The sequence below is a fragment of the Dermochelys coriacea genome, chromosome 8, assembly GCF_009764565.3.
Source record: "Dermochelys coriacea isolate rDerCor1 chromosome 8, rDerCor1.pri.v4, whole genome shotgun sequence".
In the NCBI taxonomy this organism is placed as follows: Eukaryota; Metazoa; Chordata; order Testudines; family Dermochelyidae; genus Dermochelys; species Dermochelys coriacea.
Window position 1 is genome coordinate 90,594,041 of NC_050075.1, and position 15,165 is coordinate 90,609,205.

A 15,165-nucleotide genomic window follows, 5' to 3' on the forward strand; every position below is an offset into this window, starting at 1 on the left:
GTTATTAGGTGTCATTTAAAAAAAATCCAGAATTTCTAGTCCTCATAGTTGTGGAGAAAAGCTTGAAAAAAAATGAACCATAAAGGCTCAAAAAACACAAGGCAAATGGAAAAAAAACCCAACATTTAATATTTTTAAACCAATCATGATTTGTGGAGACTGACTAACAATTTTTGAACACTTAGGGTTGGTAATGCTGAGTCTGTCTCTTAAACGCCTCATCATAACAAGATTTCGGATACAGCATTCACACAAACCAGTTTTGTACCCTCTTTCTCCTCCCCAATATTAGAATGTAGAAAAATTTACTTTTTTTACATGTTGAAACAAGAGGCTCAACATCTCTGAAAATCAAGCCATCAAAGTATGTGCAGGAATATTTTGTAGCGGAGTACTGAACTCCTGTTCGCTATTTTAAACTTGCATTTCGTTATTAGTTTCCCTGACTGGCATTGGGTTTTGCAAGTCACAAGTACAGGCTGTTGGAGAGAATTGCTCAGCTGTGCTGTTTAGTGGGTGGCAGATCAGAGTGCTAAAAGACTGCCAGCAAACATTTTAGCTGTTTGCTCTTGGTCTAGGTGTGGAATAACTGATGGAAGATGTCAGAAGTGTGTTCAGTACTTTTTTGGGCTCTGCACTTAAGCGAAAAGATCACAGTTTATTTGAAGGTACTATTGATTCATGAATGTGCTGAGTCATACATTTGAGCTCTCAAGAAGTTGTGAACACTGGATATTTAAATTCAAATATCAGCAGTGTAGATTTTGAGATTTAAGCAGTTTTCAGTATTGAGAAACCCCCAACTGCAGTATTGTGTCCAGTTGGGGCACCACACTTTGATAAAGATATGGACAAATTGGAGAAAGTCCAGAGGACAGCAACAAAAGTGACTGAAGATATAGAAATTATGACCTATGAGGAAAGTTGAAAAAACTGGGTTTGTTTAGTCTGGAGAAGAGAAGACTGAAGGGGGACATAACAGTCTTCAAGTATGTAAAAAGTTGTTATAAAGAGGAGGGTTCTTCTTAATCACCAAGGACAGGACAAAGAGCAATGGGCTTAAACTGCAGCATTGGAGTTATGTAATGGGCTTAAACTGCAGCACAGACATTAGGAAAAACTTCCGAATTGGAACAGATAAACTAGGGATGCTGTGGAATGTCCCTCTCTGAAGATTTTTAAGAGCAGGTTAGACAAACACCTGTCAGGGATGGTTGTGATCAGTGATCTCCAACCTTTATAGGCCCAAGATCACTTTTTGAATCTAAGGGCAACTCAGGATCTACCCTGCCCCTTCCCTGAGGTCCCGCCCCTCTCACTCCATTCCCCCGCTCTCTGTCCCCCACTTTCACCAGGCTGGGGAAGGGAGTTGGGGTTCAGGAGTGGGTGCGGGCTCTGGCCTGGGGCCAAGTGGTTCGCAGTGCGAGAAGGGGCTCTGGGCTGAGCTTGGGGCAGGGGGTTGGAGTGCAGGAGGTGGTCAGGGGTGCAAACTCTAGGAAGGAGTTTGGGTGCAGGAGGGGGCTCCGGGCTGGGGCAGAGTGTTGGAGTGCAGAAGGGGGTATAGGGTGCTAGGGTGTAGGAGGGGGTACAGGGTCCTGGCTCTGGGACAGGGGTTAGGGCTGGCAGGGGGTCGGGGCACAGGAGGGGTATGGGATGCTCACTCTGGGAGGGGGGGGTCAGGGCACAGAAGGGGGTATGGGCTGCTGGCTCCATGTGGGGGCTCAGGGATAGGGGTTGGGATGTGGCCTCCTGCCAGGCAGCACTTACCTCAGGTGGCACCCAGTTGGCGGTGGGCACAGGGGCCAACGCGCGCCTGGGGTGTGGAGAGCAAGGGGCACGTGGCTCCGCGTGCAGCCCCTCTCACCAAGCACTGCCCCCGCAGCTCTCCCGGCCAATGGGAGCTGCGGGGGTGGTGCTTGCAGGCAGGAGCAGCACACAGAAGGAGACCCCTGCCCCCAGGGCTGCAGTGGCTGCTTCCAGGAGCAGTGTGGGGCTGGGGTAGGCAGGGAATCTGCCTTAGTGGCAGCCACGCTGCACTGCCACCAGAGATCACAATTGACCGGTTGGTGACCACTGGTCTAGATGATACTTAGTCCTTCCTCAGTGCAGGGGACTGGACTACATGACATATCGAGGTTCCTTCCAGTCCTACACTTTTATGATTTAATAAAGTGGTCATATCAACAACCCTGACAACTAGATTACTAATCTCTCACTCATATAAAAAGGGTGAATTTCTGAAATTTCACCCAAATAATTTTTTTTAAATGGGTTTTAAAAATATATCTTTGAATGTTACCAGTGAAGAATCTGTGTTTTAACCACTCAGTTAAAAGTAACTCAAAGAGTATTATTCCATCTTTAATATATAAAAAGTTTGCAAAATTTAAAAAAATAAAAAAACTTAATTGCTGCATTAAAGCTAGATTCTATTATTTTGCTAATGAGACATGCTTTAAATTCAGCTCCTCTCTTGAGAAAAGAAAAATGTTCATTTTCCTAATTGATTGTTCTCAAACCTCCAACTAATTACCAGAATCACTACCATCCTTAATGGCCTCTCTTCTTGCTCTTCCTTTTCAAAAAAGTTCTGCTGGTTCATTTCCTTCAGCTAGTGAGTTAGTTTAAGGCAGCCTTCTCCAGAGACTGCCAATTTTGTCATAACCCCCTGTTTATTTTTCTATGACCACAGCATACTATCTGCTGTGAGATAAGCAAGGACTACTACAGCTGAAAAAATAAGCTTTATTTCCTTCAGGTGCACTCTTATTTTCCATCTATTAAAGCAGCAAGAAATCCCTGCAGAGTCTTCCTACTTTCTTGTTCCCTGCTACAAAACCAAGCAGATATTCTTTTTAGGTTCTATTCTTCCTCACCCCAAACCTTTTAATCTCTAAAATGATTGACTGTACTTTAATATCTCAGATTTCCAGCCAAGTCAATCTTGGGACAGGTTCTATAAGCACAAGAGCCTGACAAAATGCATCACAAGGTGGACTGCCTGACTGCCTGCCTTCTAATTTAAGGCTGCATTTGTCAAACTTCTTTCAGTTCCAGAATTACAAGCTAGCTGGTGCACTCATGAAAAATAGTGCAGGGCTTTTCGCTATTCATTTTATTTTGTGCATCTCCAAAGACCTGGCCAAGACAGTGATCTTTATAGATCTCCCTGCTTTCAGCTCAAGATGCACTTTCTCCTCCCTTTTCCATTTGCAGAGTCTCCAGGACAGTTTTGAAAAGTACATTATCATAATCTCTCTAACATGTAGGATGATATACAAACATCCTCTTTAAAATGTACAGGCTTGGATAAAGAGACTGAAACCAACCATGCCACCAAATAAAGGTCCATTGTTGGACAGAGGTTGTGGAAGCTGAATGTTCAAGATTTAAACACTAAGAGTGCAAAAGCTTTTGCACAGTTCCTTAATTCTGCTGTAAATATGAGGGGAAAAAAGTTTAAGAGTACTAAAAAAAGAGAGCACTTAAGGATATTCTCTCTCTCTCTCTCCCCCTTCAATTACAAATTTCTACCAAGGCATGAAGGACTTTGAGAAGGAGATCTCCATGTGATGGAGTTTTGTAAAACTTCAAAGAGAATACGATAATGATAATACTTAGTACTTACAGACTGCATTTTAGATCTTCAAAGTATGGTAGAATCATTAATTAATCTTCAAAGTGCAGCACAAACATTTAGTAAAAAAAAAATTCCAAAAAAAGATTCAACATGATTATTCATTATAGAACAGTTACTTATAATTCTCTTGTTGAGTATTAAATTTGAAAGAGTGCCATAGGCTACAGGGGAACACCCTTCAAAAAAGGATGGTACACTGCACATATACATGTGTAGCAGTTCTTTAAAGAGTGACTCTAAATAACAGCATAAAGGAGAACCTTGTTTATTGTTTCTCAATGATTCCAGAGTGAACTTGTTAAGTTTACAATTAAAGAAATGTTCTTTCTACCAGCTAGCCCTGCAAAGTTTAACCTTGGATTTGAAAGTCAAGCTGTGTCCTGACTCAGACATTATCATCATCAGGAATAAAGGATTCTATGACTGCAACCTAACTAACATTCTACTTATGTTGTGAGCCAGAATTAAATCCAGCTCACTCTTGGGTAGCTCTGTTGGCTTTCCAAGGCTAACTATTATAGTAGCAAAACCTTATTTAGTAAGGTTGGCAGACACAATTCCCTAAACATAATTGAACATGCTTGATGACTAAAAAGATGCCAATTTATAGTGTCACTTTTAAAACTATGTCAACTCTTTGCGTGAAACTCATCCTGTTGCAGTGGGCACACAAAATCTCCCTCCCCCCCAAACACACTTAAGCAGAGGCACAAAGTGGCTTTGCAGGGCCCTGTACCTTCTCTACAATCTGCAAAAGGAGGTTACAGTAGCTCTAAATAGGCTGAGAAAAATCGTTTGGGGGTAGGGGAGCTGTGCTGGGTAAAGGTTCACAGGAATCATGCTTACTGAGGGGTATAAAGGTATGAAGGGATCAAGTAACATGTTGGCTTTGGGAGCGATGTTTACCTCTAGCGGTAAAGGACCTGTTACTGCCAGTTAAAGAGTTCTACTTTTGTTCAAGTGATAGAGACCTACGATTTGCAGATGAAGGGTGCCAGGATCCAGACTTGATTCTTTACATGTGTCCTATCCATCTACTAGAGCTGGTCAAAAACCGCAGCAACCACCCTCCCCCTCAATGGAAAACTTCTTTATAACCAAAATAAAAAATGTGAAAAAATTTCATTTAGAACACAATTTCTCATTTTTCAACTAAATATTTTTAATTTCATTGGGGGGGGGGGTAGAGTGCACCACCACATCACACTCACCCTCTCACTTTTTTCTACCAACCTTCCATTTTCTAACCAAAATGAAGGTGTTTTTTTAAAAAAATGTTTCATAGAAATAATGAAATGTGTCATGAAAAATGTCAAATGAAATAAATACATTCAATTCTTTTGAAAATTTTCATGAAATATACTTACCTTTTCTCAACTACTTCTACTGTCTACTAATTGAGTCTATTGTCATGTTATGGATTTTCTAGAGCAGCAGTTGTGTTATAGTCCCGTGGTTTGCCAGGAGCCTGTGGTGTGAATTCCAGTTCCCTCCAACCCCTACAAATAACCCCCTCTAATCCTAGTTACTGAGGCTGTGTGGCATGGGCCAAAATTAAACATTTAAGATTTGAGGTCCAGGGAGAACACAGTAATGTTTAAATTTATATTTTCCACATGGTTTCTACAAACTAGATTATTTAAATTGTGAGATAGCTGTTTAAAAACAAAACACTGAAGGCGCAGTATAACCCGGCTCACAGATAAATTGGTCTAGCTTTGACTTATAAAACAGTAGACCCAAACAAGAAAGCATTCTGAACTCCTGCCTGTTGGAAGATGTGATAGGCTCATGAACCCGCTGTGTAATCGAGTGGCAAGTTTGGGGCCCAATCACAAATATGCTGCTGCATCCAGATACAAACTCTGCTTGTTGGGAGTTCCCCAGAATTCAGAAGGAGCAGGGAAAGAAGGCAGAAAAAAAAATATCAGATCCAGAAGCAACACCACTTGTTTACACTTCAAAGTTAATACACAAGATGTGAATTTAAAGAGTAAAAGTTATTCCTGAATTACTCTTTACTCTGTGTGCGCATTCTCTTGCTGCCAAATAAGAGCGTCTTGTTTTGGCTTACCCCAGTGGTGTCCAACCTTACTACACAGGAGGGAATCTTGTGTGGGCCAAACAGATTCTACACATTTTAATAACATTTAAAGTCACCTGTATTGATTTATATTTTAAGTTAATCTTGTTTAGCATGTAGATAGGTAGGTTTTTTCTACATACAGTATTGCCTATTTATACACTTGTGTAAACTAAAATGATGTAACCATGACAAAATGCTAAAGAATTGGTCCTTAGTATATTGGGTTGAAACAGGCCGCAGGTCTTATGAAATGCTCTGATAGGCCATGTAAGGCCTACGGGCTGTAGGCAGGGCACTCCTGGTTTAGCTTAATCCACTTTGAAAAGTATTCTTATTCCAGAATAAGTGTCCCCATACATGGAGCTATTTCAGAGTAATTCCATTTGTAGGTAAGCCCTTAGTCCTAAATTCATCATTTAAGTAACAGATGCCACAGAAGTAGGTCACAGCAGTGGGTGTGGGAAGATCTAAGAGGAGGCAATTCCACAAACTATCAAGAGATAGCAGCTCCTAAACAAGCACCCTAAAATCTCATCCAGGGTTTGAGCTCTCCATCCATACCCTAAACCCTCCTACCTAAACTTTCCTACTTTCCTTCAGCAGTACTGTGTGGAAGAGGGATTTGGGGGAAGAGCTGTATCGGCTGTCCAGCTAGGGCACCAGCATCACTCTTGGTGAAATGTGTTGGATAAATTCCCATGTGGAGTGAAGTTCTTTATTCATCCTCAGAATGGGAGGCTGAAGTCCTCTATCCATAAAACAGATAAAGCACACTTAGTGGCAGGGTAAATTTTCTCACACTATCCTACCAGATAGTCAACAAGCCTCATTCCAGAAGGAATCTACTCCAGGGATTAAAGTCCATTCAAATCCTTAGCCTCTCTACTGATTCTACCAATGGGGTAGCCAGTTAGCAAGGGACAACTACAGAGGTGGTGATGGTTTTTACGATGTGAATTTTTGTTCCCTGGGAATTACACACAGATTGATTCATTTCACATAGTCCACCACACAAGCATTTGATAAGGATAAATTAGAACCAGCAACCTACTGATGACTCCAGGCCCCAGTTTCAATTGCTTGAATTTTGTTGTTGCCGTTTCTTTTGTTTTCAAAAATTTCTTTGAGGCAGCAGAGAGTTGGCTGCTGCCATTAGTGACAGTACAAAAGGCCTTATACAGTATGTGTCAAACATTTTAACAACACCCAGGGAAGATCTGTGTTCCCATCCAGAAGCAATCCCAATTGTTCTGTTTTCAGAAATAGAAATAGTTGGGGCAGCAAATAAAAATTTCTATGCTAAATCTTCTAATTTCAAAACATGGGAAACAAAAAGCTGACTACTTTGGAAATGCTCCAAGCAAATTTCAAAATCTTGAGACAAGCTCTGGAAGACACGTTCAATCAAACTGACAAGAGGCTGGCAGTTCTGCCCAACGTGTACATGTTCTCTCTGGTCTAGTCTTTTTCCCACTAATCCTTAAAAATCTAACTTTCAGGTTCCATTAGGCCTGAACCCAGCAACAACCTTTATTTCTATACTGGTTCCAAATACAACCCATCACACACCTTTCCCATGCACCTGCCCAAAGTTTCTCCATGCTGTTCTAGTCTCTCCTACTGGCACCCTGTTCCCTGATCAGAACATATGGGCAGAATGAAGAGCTCCCATTAAAGGAAATGCTTTGGGAGCAGCCTAAGTGGGAATCCAGAATATCATATACACTCCAGGTAGAAATGCTGAAGCACCTCTCCAGTGATAACAGTACTCTTGATCCTCTCTCCTCTTGCTTTTAACTGTCCATTACTCCTGCACTGCTTGATTTTAGGATGGACACTCATTAAAGAGTCAGCATTTGTGCTATAATGCGCTATTTAATTGTTTGATCTTGTAACTTGTGTCAGGGGGGCTATAAGTCTTCGATAGGTGTCAGTTTTTTGTTTTGTCATAAATCCAAATTAATTAATTAAGACGACATTTTAAGGCAATTATGGCTCCAAGTTATTTTTTTCATAAGAGCTTCTACAAAATGTAATACCAACAGGCATTCTTCCAGAAGTAAAATAAATGCTTTCACAGGAATTTGACTTAAACAAACATTCCCTCCATTTCAGAGTTTGCAAGTCAAATATCACAGCACTATGCTATTGTAGGGGAAAGTGAAATGGACTGGAAACTGACTGAAAAAATATATTTAAAAAAATGTAATTCTCCATAGTAAAAGCAACCAAAAGAATAAGTGAACAGATGTCATAAATAGTGAGAAGTGTATTAGATTTTTAAAACTATTTCAGTTTTAATTATTTACAGTAAGGACATTTGTTGTAAATATGATTTTAAGCTGATACTGCCCCAGATATTTTAACGAACATCAAATTAAAACTAATTTAAAACATTAATTAAAACTTTAAAAAAAAAATAAAAACATGCCTTGGGAGTCAAATGTAGCCCATGGACTTCTATCATGTGGTTTATGACTGCTCACCTTGAATATGGATAGAAGTGTGTGGCCTTTCATTCCAATTATAGCGAAGCAGTGTATGTATGTAGCTGGAAGGGCATACCATGAGTGTTCCCGCTGGGATCAGTTCTGGGTCTGGTTCTGTTCAATGTCTCCATCAATGATTTAGAAAATGGCATAGAGAGTACACTTATAAAGTTTGTGAACGATACCAAGCTGGGAGGGGTTGAAAGTGCTTTCGAGGACCAGATTCAAATTAAAAATGATCTGGACAATCTGGAGAAATGGTCTGAAGTAAATAGGATGAAATTCAATAAGTACAAATGCAAAGTACTCCACTTAGGAAGGAACAATCAGTTGCATACATACAAAATGGGAAATGACTGCTGAGGAATGAGTACTGCAGAAAGGGATCTGGGGGTCATAGTGGACCACAAGCTAAATATGAATCAACAGTGTAACACTGTTGCAAAAAAAAAAAAAAAAAAAAAAAAAAAAAAAAAAAAAAAAAAAAAAACCAGCAGCAGCAAACATCATTCTGGGATGTATTAGCAGGAGTGTTGTAAGCAAAACATGAGAAGTAATTCTTCCGCTCTACTCTGCGCTGATTAGACCTCAATTGGAGTATTCTGTCCAGTTTTGGATGCCACATTTCATGGCAGATGTGGACAAACTGGAGAGACTGCAGAGAAGAGCAACAAAAATGATTAAAGGTCTAGAAAACATGACCTATGACAAAAATTGAAAAAACTGGATTTGTTTAGTCCAGAGAAGAGAAGGCTGAGGGTGGAAATTTCAAGTACATAAAAGGTTGTTACAAGGAGAAAGGATAAAAATTGTTCTCCTTAATCTCGGAGGATAAGACAAGAAGCAATGAGTTTAAATTGCAGCAAGGGAAGTTTAGGCTGGACATCAGGAAAAACTTCCTAGCTGTTAGGGTGGTTAAGCACTGGAATAAATTGCCTAGGCAGGTTGTGGAATCTCCATCACTGGTGATTTTTAAAAACAGGTTAGACAAACACCTGTCAGGAATGGTCTAATCAGGGGTTCTCAAACTTGGGGTCGGGACCCCTCAGGGGGACACGAGGTTATTACATGGGGAGTCGTGAGCTGTCAGCCTCCAACCCAAACCCTGCTTGCCTCCAGCATTTATAATGGTGTTAAATATATAAACAAGTGTTTTTAATTTATGAGGGCGGGTCGCACTCAGCGGCTTGCTATGTGAAAGAGGTCACCAGTACAAAAGTTTGAGAACCATGGGTCTAAATAATATTTAGTCCTGCCATGAGTGCAAGGGACTGGACTAGATGACCTCTCAAGGTCTCTTCCAGTCCTATGATTCTATGTTGGGACATCTAGCCTCTCCAGGCCAACATCGGTGTTGAAGGTGAGGATGCTTGAGATAGTGCTGTTTAAACAATTAAATATGGCCTTCAGACTCCTAGCAAGTTGAAAATCTTGAGTGGGCAAAGTTTTAGCATCCCTATCCCAGTCAATCAAAAGGGAAAGTGGTGAGTGCCCAGAGAAGAGGGAAGGAAAAACGAGCTGAATGTTGCCGCCAATCCTAAATTTCACAGCATTTATTTATGACCACAGAAATGAATCACCTAGAGACCACTTGGAGCTTTAAAGAGGTACACAGCCAGAAGTTCTAGAGTCAAATTTGTACTTCCCTTATCAAATTTGTTGCAAGATCTCCAAATTCTAAGTCACTACAGAGGACTGGGATGGGGAGAAAACCCCACTGGTGAGAGTTGAAAACACCTTCTTCTTCTTATAGAACCCACAAGAATCAAGGTTGTGTGCATTTCCTGCTGGTCCTGCATCAGAAGTTAAATAAAAAACACGCTAAATGGAAGTCTATAGTTAAAATACAGTAGTTTTACAAGTTACAACCCAAAGCCATCAATGGAGGCAAAAAAATAGCGACTTTTAAAAAACAAATTAAAACCCATTTATTTCAAATTCTACAGGATATTAAAAAGAAAACTTCTGGCATAGGACCAAAGGCTGAATGCTCTCGGGGTAAGTCAGACACCTTAGATTGTAAGTTTTAAAGTGTATCAAGCAAATGGGTCAACTCTCAAGATAGAAACTCCATGACAAGTCAAAGAAAGGAAATATTTTAAGATGCTTATCTTTGCAAAAGCAGCTGCACATTATCTGAACTCATCTAAGAAGATCAGAAAGGCACCTCAGTTTGGCACCATCAAACACCTGACACTACTGATGCCATAGCAGACAGGGCTAGGAGGGAAAGCAACTTTGGGAACAGGCGAGACGAACAGGCACAAAAATCACAACACATTATATATAGTGTGCTGGAATAAGACTTCATGACATTTTTATATTTAAAAAAGTACTTACACTAAGGGCATTACTTTAGGTATCATCTTTCAATCAGGAAATCTCAAATTAGAAGCTGCATGCCAGTTTTAGAAAGAAATAAAAGCATGTTGCTATAGTGCTCTATGTTAATCCTCTGTACCAACAGAATGTTAAACTCTAATGGAAAAAAAAAAGAACAAAAGCAAATAAATATATTTGTATTACTTACCAGAGTTTAAATCACGTCCAGGATTGAAGGCTTTGCTATTAACTGTGGTAGACAATCTATCACAGCTAATAGTTCTAGAAACATTGGTGTTGAAATTCCCATCAAACCTGAAATGACAAACAGCAAGATTAGCAAAGCAAACGCTGACTTTGTAAAAATGTCTAGCCGAGGATTTACAGAAAAATGATCAGTTCGTAAACAGCAGCTGGAGCTCCATTTGCATTTTTCATGGCACAAGGAAAGGTATTTTCCTAAGCACAAAGTGAGTGAGTAAAAAGTCACCACTTACAGGCCATACCCTACTCACGAATGCAATGTGCTGCACATTTCCATTTTATCCCTTGTGATATACAAGCAATCAAGAAATTAGAGTTATAAAAGGCTGTGTTAATCTGCAGGCCAGTGCTGGTTTGTTCCCTGGCAGAATATCTGAGGTTTGTCCAGGCTGGTTGTAAGAGACCCTAAGTCGGGGTGGCCAAGCTGTGGCTCTGGAGCCACATGTGGCTCTTCAGAAGTTAGTATGTGGCTCCTTGTATAGGTACCAACTCTAGGGCTGGAGCTAGAGGTACCAACTTTCCAATGTGCTGGGGGGGTGCTCATTGCTTAACCCCTGGCTCTGCCATAGGCCCTGCCCCCACTCCACCCCTTCCCGCACCCTCCCCTAACCCTGCCATGCCCTCGCTCCTTCCCCTCCCCCTCTTCCCCCCCCCCCCCCCGAGCCTCCTGCACACCACGAAACAGCCGATCGGGAGGTGCGGGGAGGCACTGATCGACAGGGCTGCTGGTGGGTGGGAGATGCTGGGAGGCTGCTGACGTATTACTGTGGCTCTTTGGCACTGTACATTGGTAAATTCTGGCTCCTTCTCAGGCTCAGATTGGCCACCCGTGCCCTAAGTGGTGAAGATCCAGTTTGGGAGATCACATCATTAGGAATGTTTTCCAGCTATTCAGCCTATGTTTTTCTTCTCTTGGTTTCATTCCATTGCTCTTAATTATGCACCCTTTTATTAACCTGAACATTTCCTCTTCCCTGACTTGCATTCATGTTTTTCAAACACTGTACTTGTACATGGTTACATCTCTCACCATTACATTTTGGTCTTTGGAAGTCTCTATATAAGGCAGTTACAGGCCTACTTTCTGTAGTAAAGAATGGGGACTTCCAGTGTAATTAGAAAGGCTGCCTGCAGTATATTTTATTACATTTTTATTTTACGTTCAGGCTGAATCCCCATTCTGTCACTCTGAGTGCAGAAGTGGGGGCCTGCAAGGATTTTAAAAATGAATACTTGCCATAATGTATTACTCTCCCAAGGTTACAGCTTTTCTCTGACCTTGGCATGGTAAACACTGCCACCACCCAAATGCAAAAAAAAAAAAAACCCTTTGAACCCAGGAAGGTGCATTTGGGAATTCCTCCCTGTGGGGTACCCTCAAGCCCTTTCACTCACTCTCACACACACACACACCCCCACCCACCCACCCACCCCTGGGGAAGAGCTGAGAAAGAAAACAAAGGAAATTAGATTGGCTACCGGCTAATCAAACGACATGTACAAACCTCTTAGGACACCAAAAATCCAATCCTGTTCTTAAAAAAGGTAAATTTTATTAAAAACAAAAAGAAAGAAAAGACATCTGGAACCTAGGCTCTTGCTAGATTTTAAAAGAGCAATTCAAACATCAAGCACTTAAAATAGCTTTTTGTGGGGTTCAGCTTAAAGTTTACAAGCAAACAAAACCATCTGGGGTTAGCACAGAGGAATCCACACGCGAATAAGAAATAAAAGAAATAACCCTAAATGTGTCTTTTTAGACATTCCCTAATTTTACTTACATATCTGAGGCTCCAGATAAGTAGGTTAGAGGTATGAATTGATAATCTATAATCATACCTGGTTTAAAGCTGATTACAGCATTACTGCTCCGTGTCCCTGCGGCCCAGAAAACAACAGACAAAAGGGAAAGTTTCTTTCACAAATTTTAAAAAATTCTACTTTCCCATTGACTCTTTTGGCCAGGTGTGCACTCCTTTTCTTTTACCTCTGGGCTTGTTAACCCTTTACAGGTAAAAGCAAGCAGAGAACAGACCAAGAGGGATTTTATAGGTAATTGGCTGGCTGGGTGTCCATCAAAGGGAGCTACTCCCCACCATCCTTCCCCTTCATGTATCACACCACATAACAATAAATGTGCTTCCTATTTAAAATACTTAGATAGTAGCAGCATTTATAAACCTTTATTTTATTAGAATTACAAATCAAAATGTGATCAAAGGGAACCTTGTCATCAGTTTTGATAAAAATAACAGATGTGATGCAGTGTACCTTATTTGCTATAGCTTAGGCCCAGATTTTTAAAGATATTTAGGCATTGCTGCACTCATAACACCTAACTAATTTAGGAGCCTAAATCTCATTTTCAAAAGGCACTTAGACCAAATGTCTATGGGATTTAGGGCATGTCTACGCTACAGGTGCTCCTGTGGCACAGCTGCAGCGCTGTAGTGTAGACACTTCCGACATCAACAGAAGGGATTCTTATGTCAATGTAGGTTATCCATCGCCTCAAGAGGCAGGAGTTAGATCAGTTGAAGAAATCTTCCATAGATTTAGCCACATCTACACCAGGGATTAGGTCGGTTTAACTGTGACACTCAGGAGCATGAATTTTTCACACCTCCCGAGTGATATAGCTAGGTCAATCTAAATTGTAAGCATAGATCAGGGCTCATACTGCTAAGAGCCTAAATCCCTTTTGACAAGGAGATTTAGTCCCCTCAGGTAGGTGTTGTGATGCTAAATGACTTAAAAACAATGCTGAGCACTTTGGTAGGATTTGACACCCAGTCGTATTATTAAGTAACCTCATCAATTACACACTTCCTGTCAAAAATACGCTGCCACTAATCTATCCCTAGGAAATCATAACACATTCCCCTCCACACTGAGTCTGCATGAGGTGAGGTTCTGAAAAAACCTAGACTTTTTTTTTTTATTATTATTATTAAAGAAGTTGGTGGAAAGCAAGTTTAGGAAAGAAATTGATGAAGGAAAGTTCTGCAGGACTATCGAATTTCCAGTCTTATAGTTTGACTTAAAAATGCTAATTGTAGAAAATACTTTGGTAACATTAAATCAGTAAAAATACTGGCCAGGTGTGTACTTACACAATATTCACCGCACTACACTCTCACTCATTAATTTGGACCCACATTCAGTAAAGGATTTAAACCTCATTGTCTTCAGTAGTGACAGGATTACTCAGTTGCTTAAAGTCAAGCACACACACAAGTGCTTTGCTCTATCAAAGACTAAAATAGTTAGAGGTGAAGCTGCTGTTATACTTCCACCACCACATACACACACAAAAAAAATCATCAACACAGATTTTCATTTAAAAACAATATTTTTTAACTAACAAGCAAGTGGTCAAAAATTCAAAATTCAGAAAAAATTCTGATCAGCTTTACAAAGAAGCACACACACTAACCTGGAGCTTGATAAGATGAGCAGTTCCACTTTAGCCACATTAGAAACTAAAACAGTAAATAGAAAAGGAGGACTTGTGGCACCTTAGAGACTAAAATTTATTTGCTCACTTCATCGGATGCTCACGAAAGCTTATGCTCAAATAAATTTGATAGTCTCTAAGGTGCCACAAGTCCTCCTTTTCTTTTTGCGAATACAGACTAACACGGCTGCTACTCTGAAACCTGTCATAAAACAGTAAATAAGCTCTTAGGGATAATGACTGTCTGCACTGTGCTTGTACAACTCTTACCACGGCTGTGGCTCCTAGGTACTATCACAATGCAAATAATAAACAAACTTCACAATGAGCTCAGTTATAGAAAAAAGTAAAGAGAAAATAAGAGGTTTCAGAGTAGCAGCTGTGTTAGTCTGTATTCGCAAAAAGAAAAGGAGGACTTGTGGCACCTTAGAGACTAACAAATTTATCCGAACATAAGCTTTCGTGAGTGAGATATAGAGGAGGCATAATTAGAGGTTGCACACTTTGTTGCTCGTGTAGGCAGAGCTGTGTGTTATCCAACATTTGAAGTGCAAATGCAAGCCTGGGTGTGGGAGCTGGTCAGAACGGGGACAGTGCTGGATGTAGTGGGGGCAGAAAAGGGCCAGCTGTGGCAAGGGGCATGGCTGATATATAATTTACAAAGTGTGTTACCTGCTGGTAAACTTCTGCTCACGATATGTGTAGGCAGCAACAGAGGGTGCCAGAGAGCTTCCTCTGCCTCACGTGCCAAATGGGCAGGCTGTAGGCTTAATTCTATAGAAATCAGTATATCCCAGTTTTCACCAAAAACCAATAGGATCTGCCCACTGATACCTAGACAGTTCCCTGGCATTTTGAAATTGATTGTATGTGGTTCTCAAAAATTACTGTGATACAGAAAGACTAG

At 40.7% G+C, this 15,165-nt stretch overlaps 1 protein-coding gene across 1 annotated transcript in view; it reads right to left on the reverse strand.

The window, feature by feature from the left end:
- The window catches only part of CACHD1 (cache domain containing 1), a 196,495-nt gene that overhangs the window by 68,695 nt on the left and 112,635 nt on the right, over nucleotides 1–15,165 (reverse strand). The window contains exon 4 of the mRNA XM_038413098.2: nucleotides 10,746–10,852. Within this exon, the coding sequence (XP_038269026.1) occupies nucleotides 10,746–10,852 (107 nt within the window). The remainder of the gene's footprint in view (nucleotides 1–10,745; nucleotides 10,853–15,165) is intronic.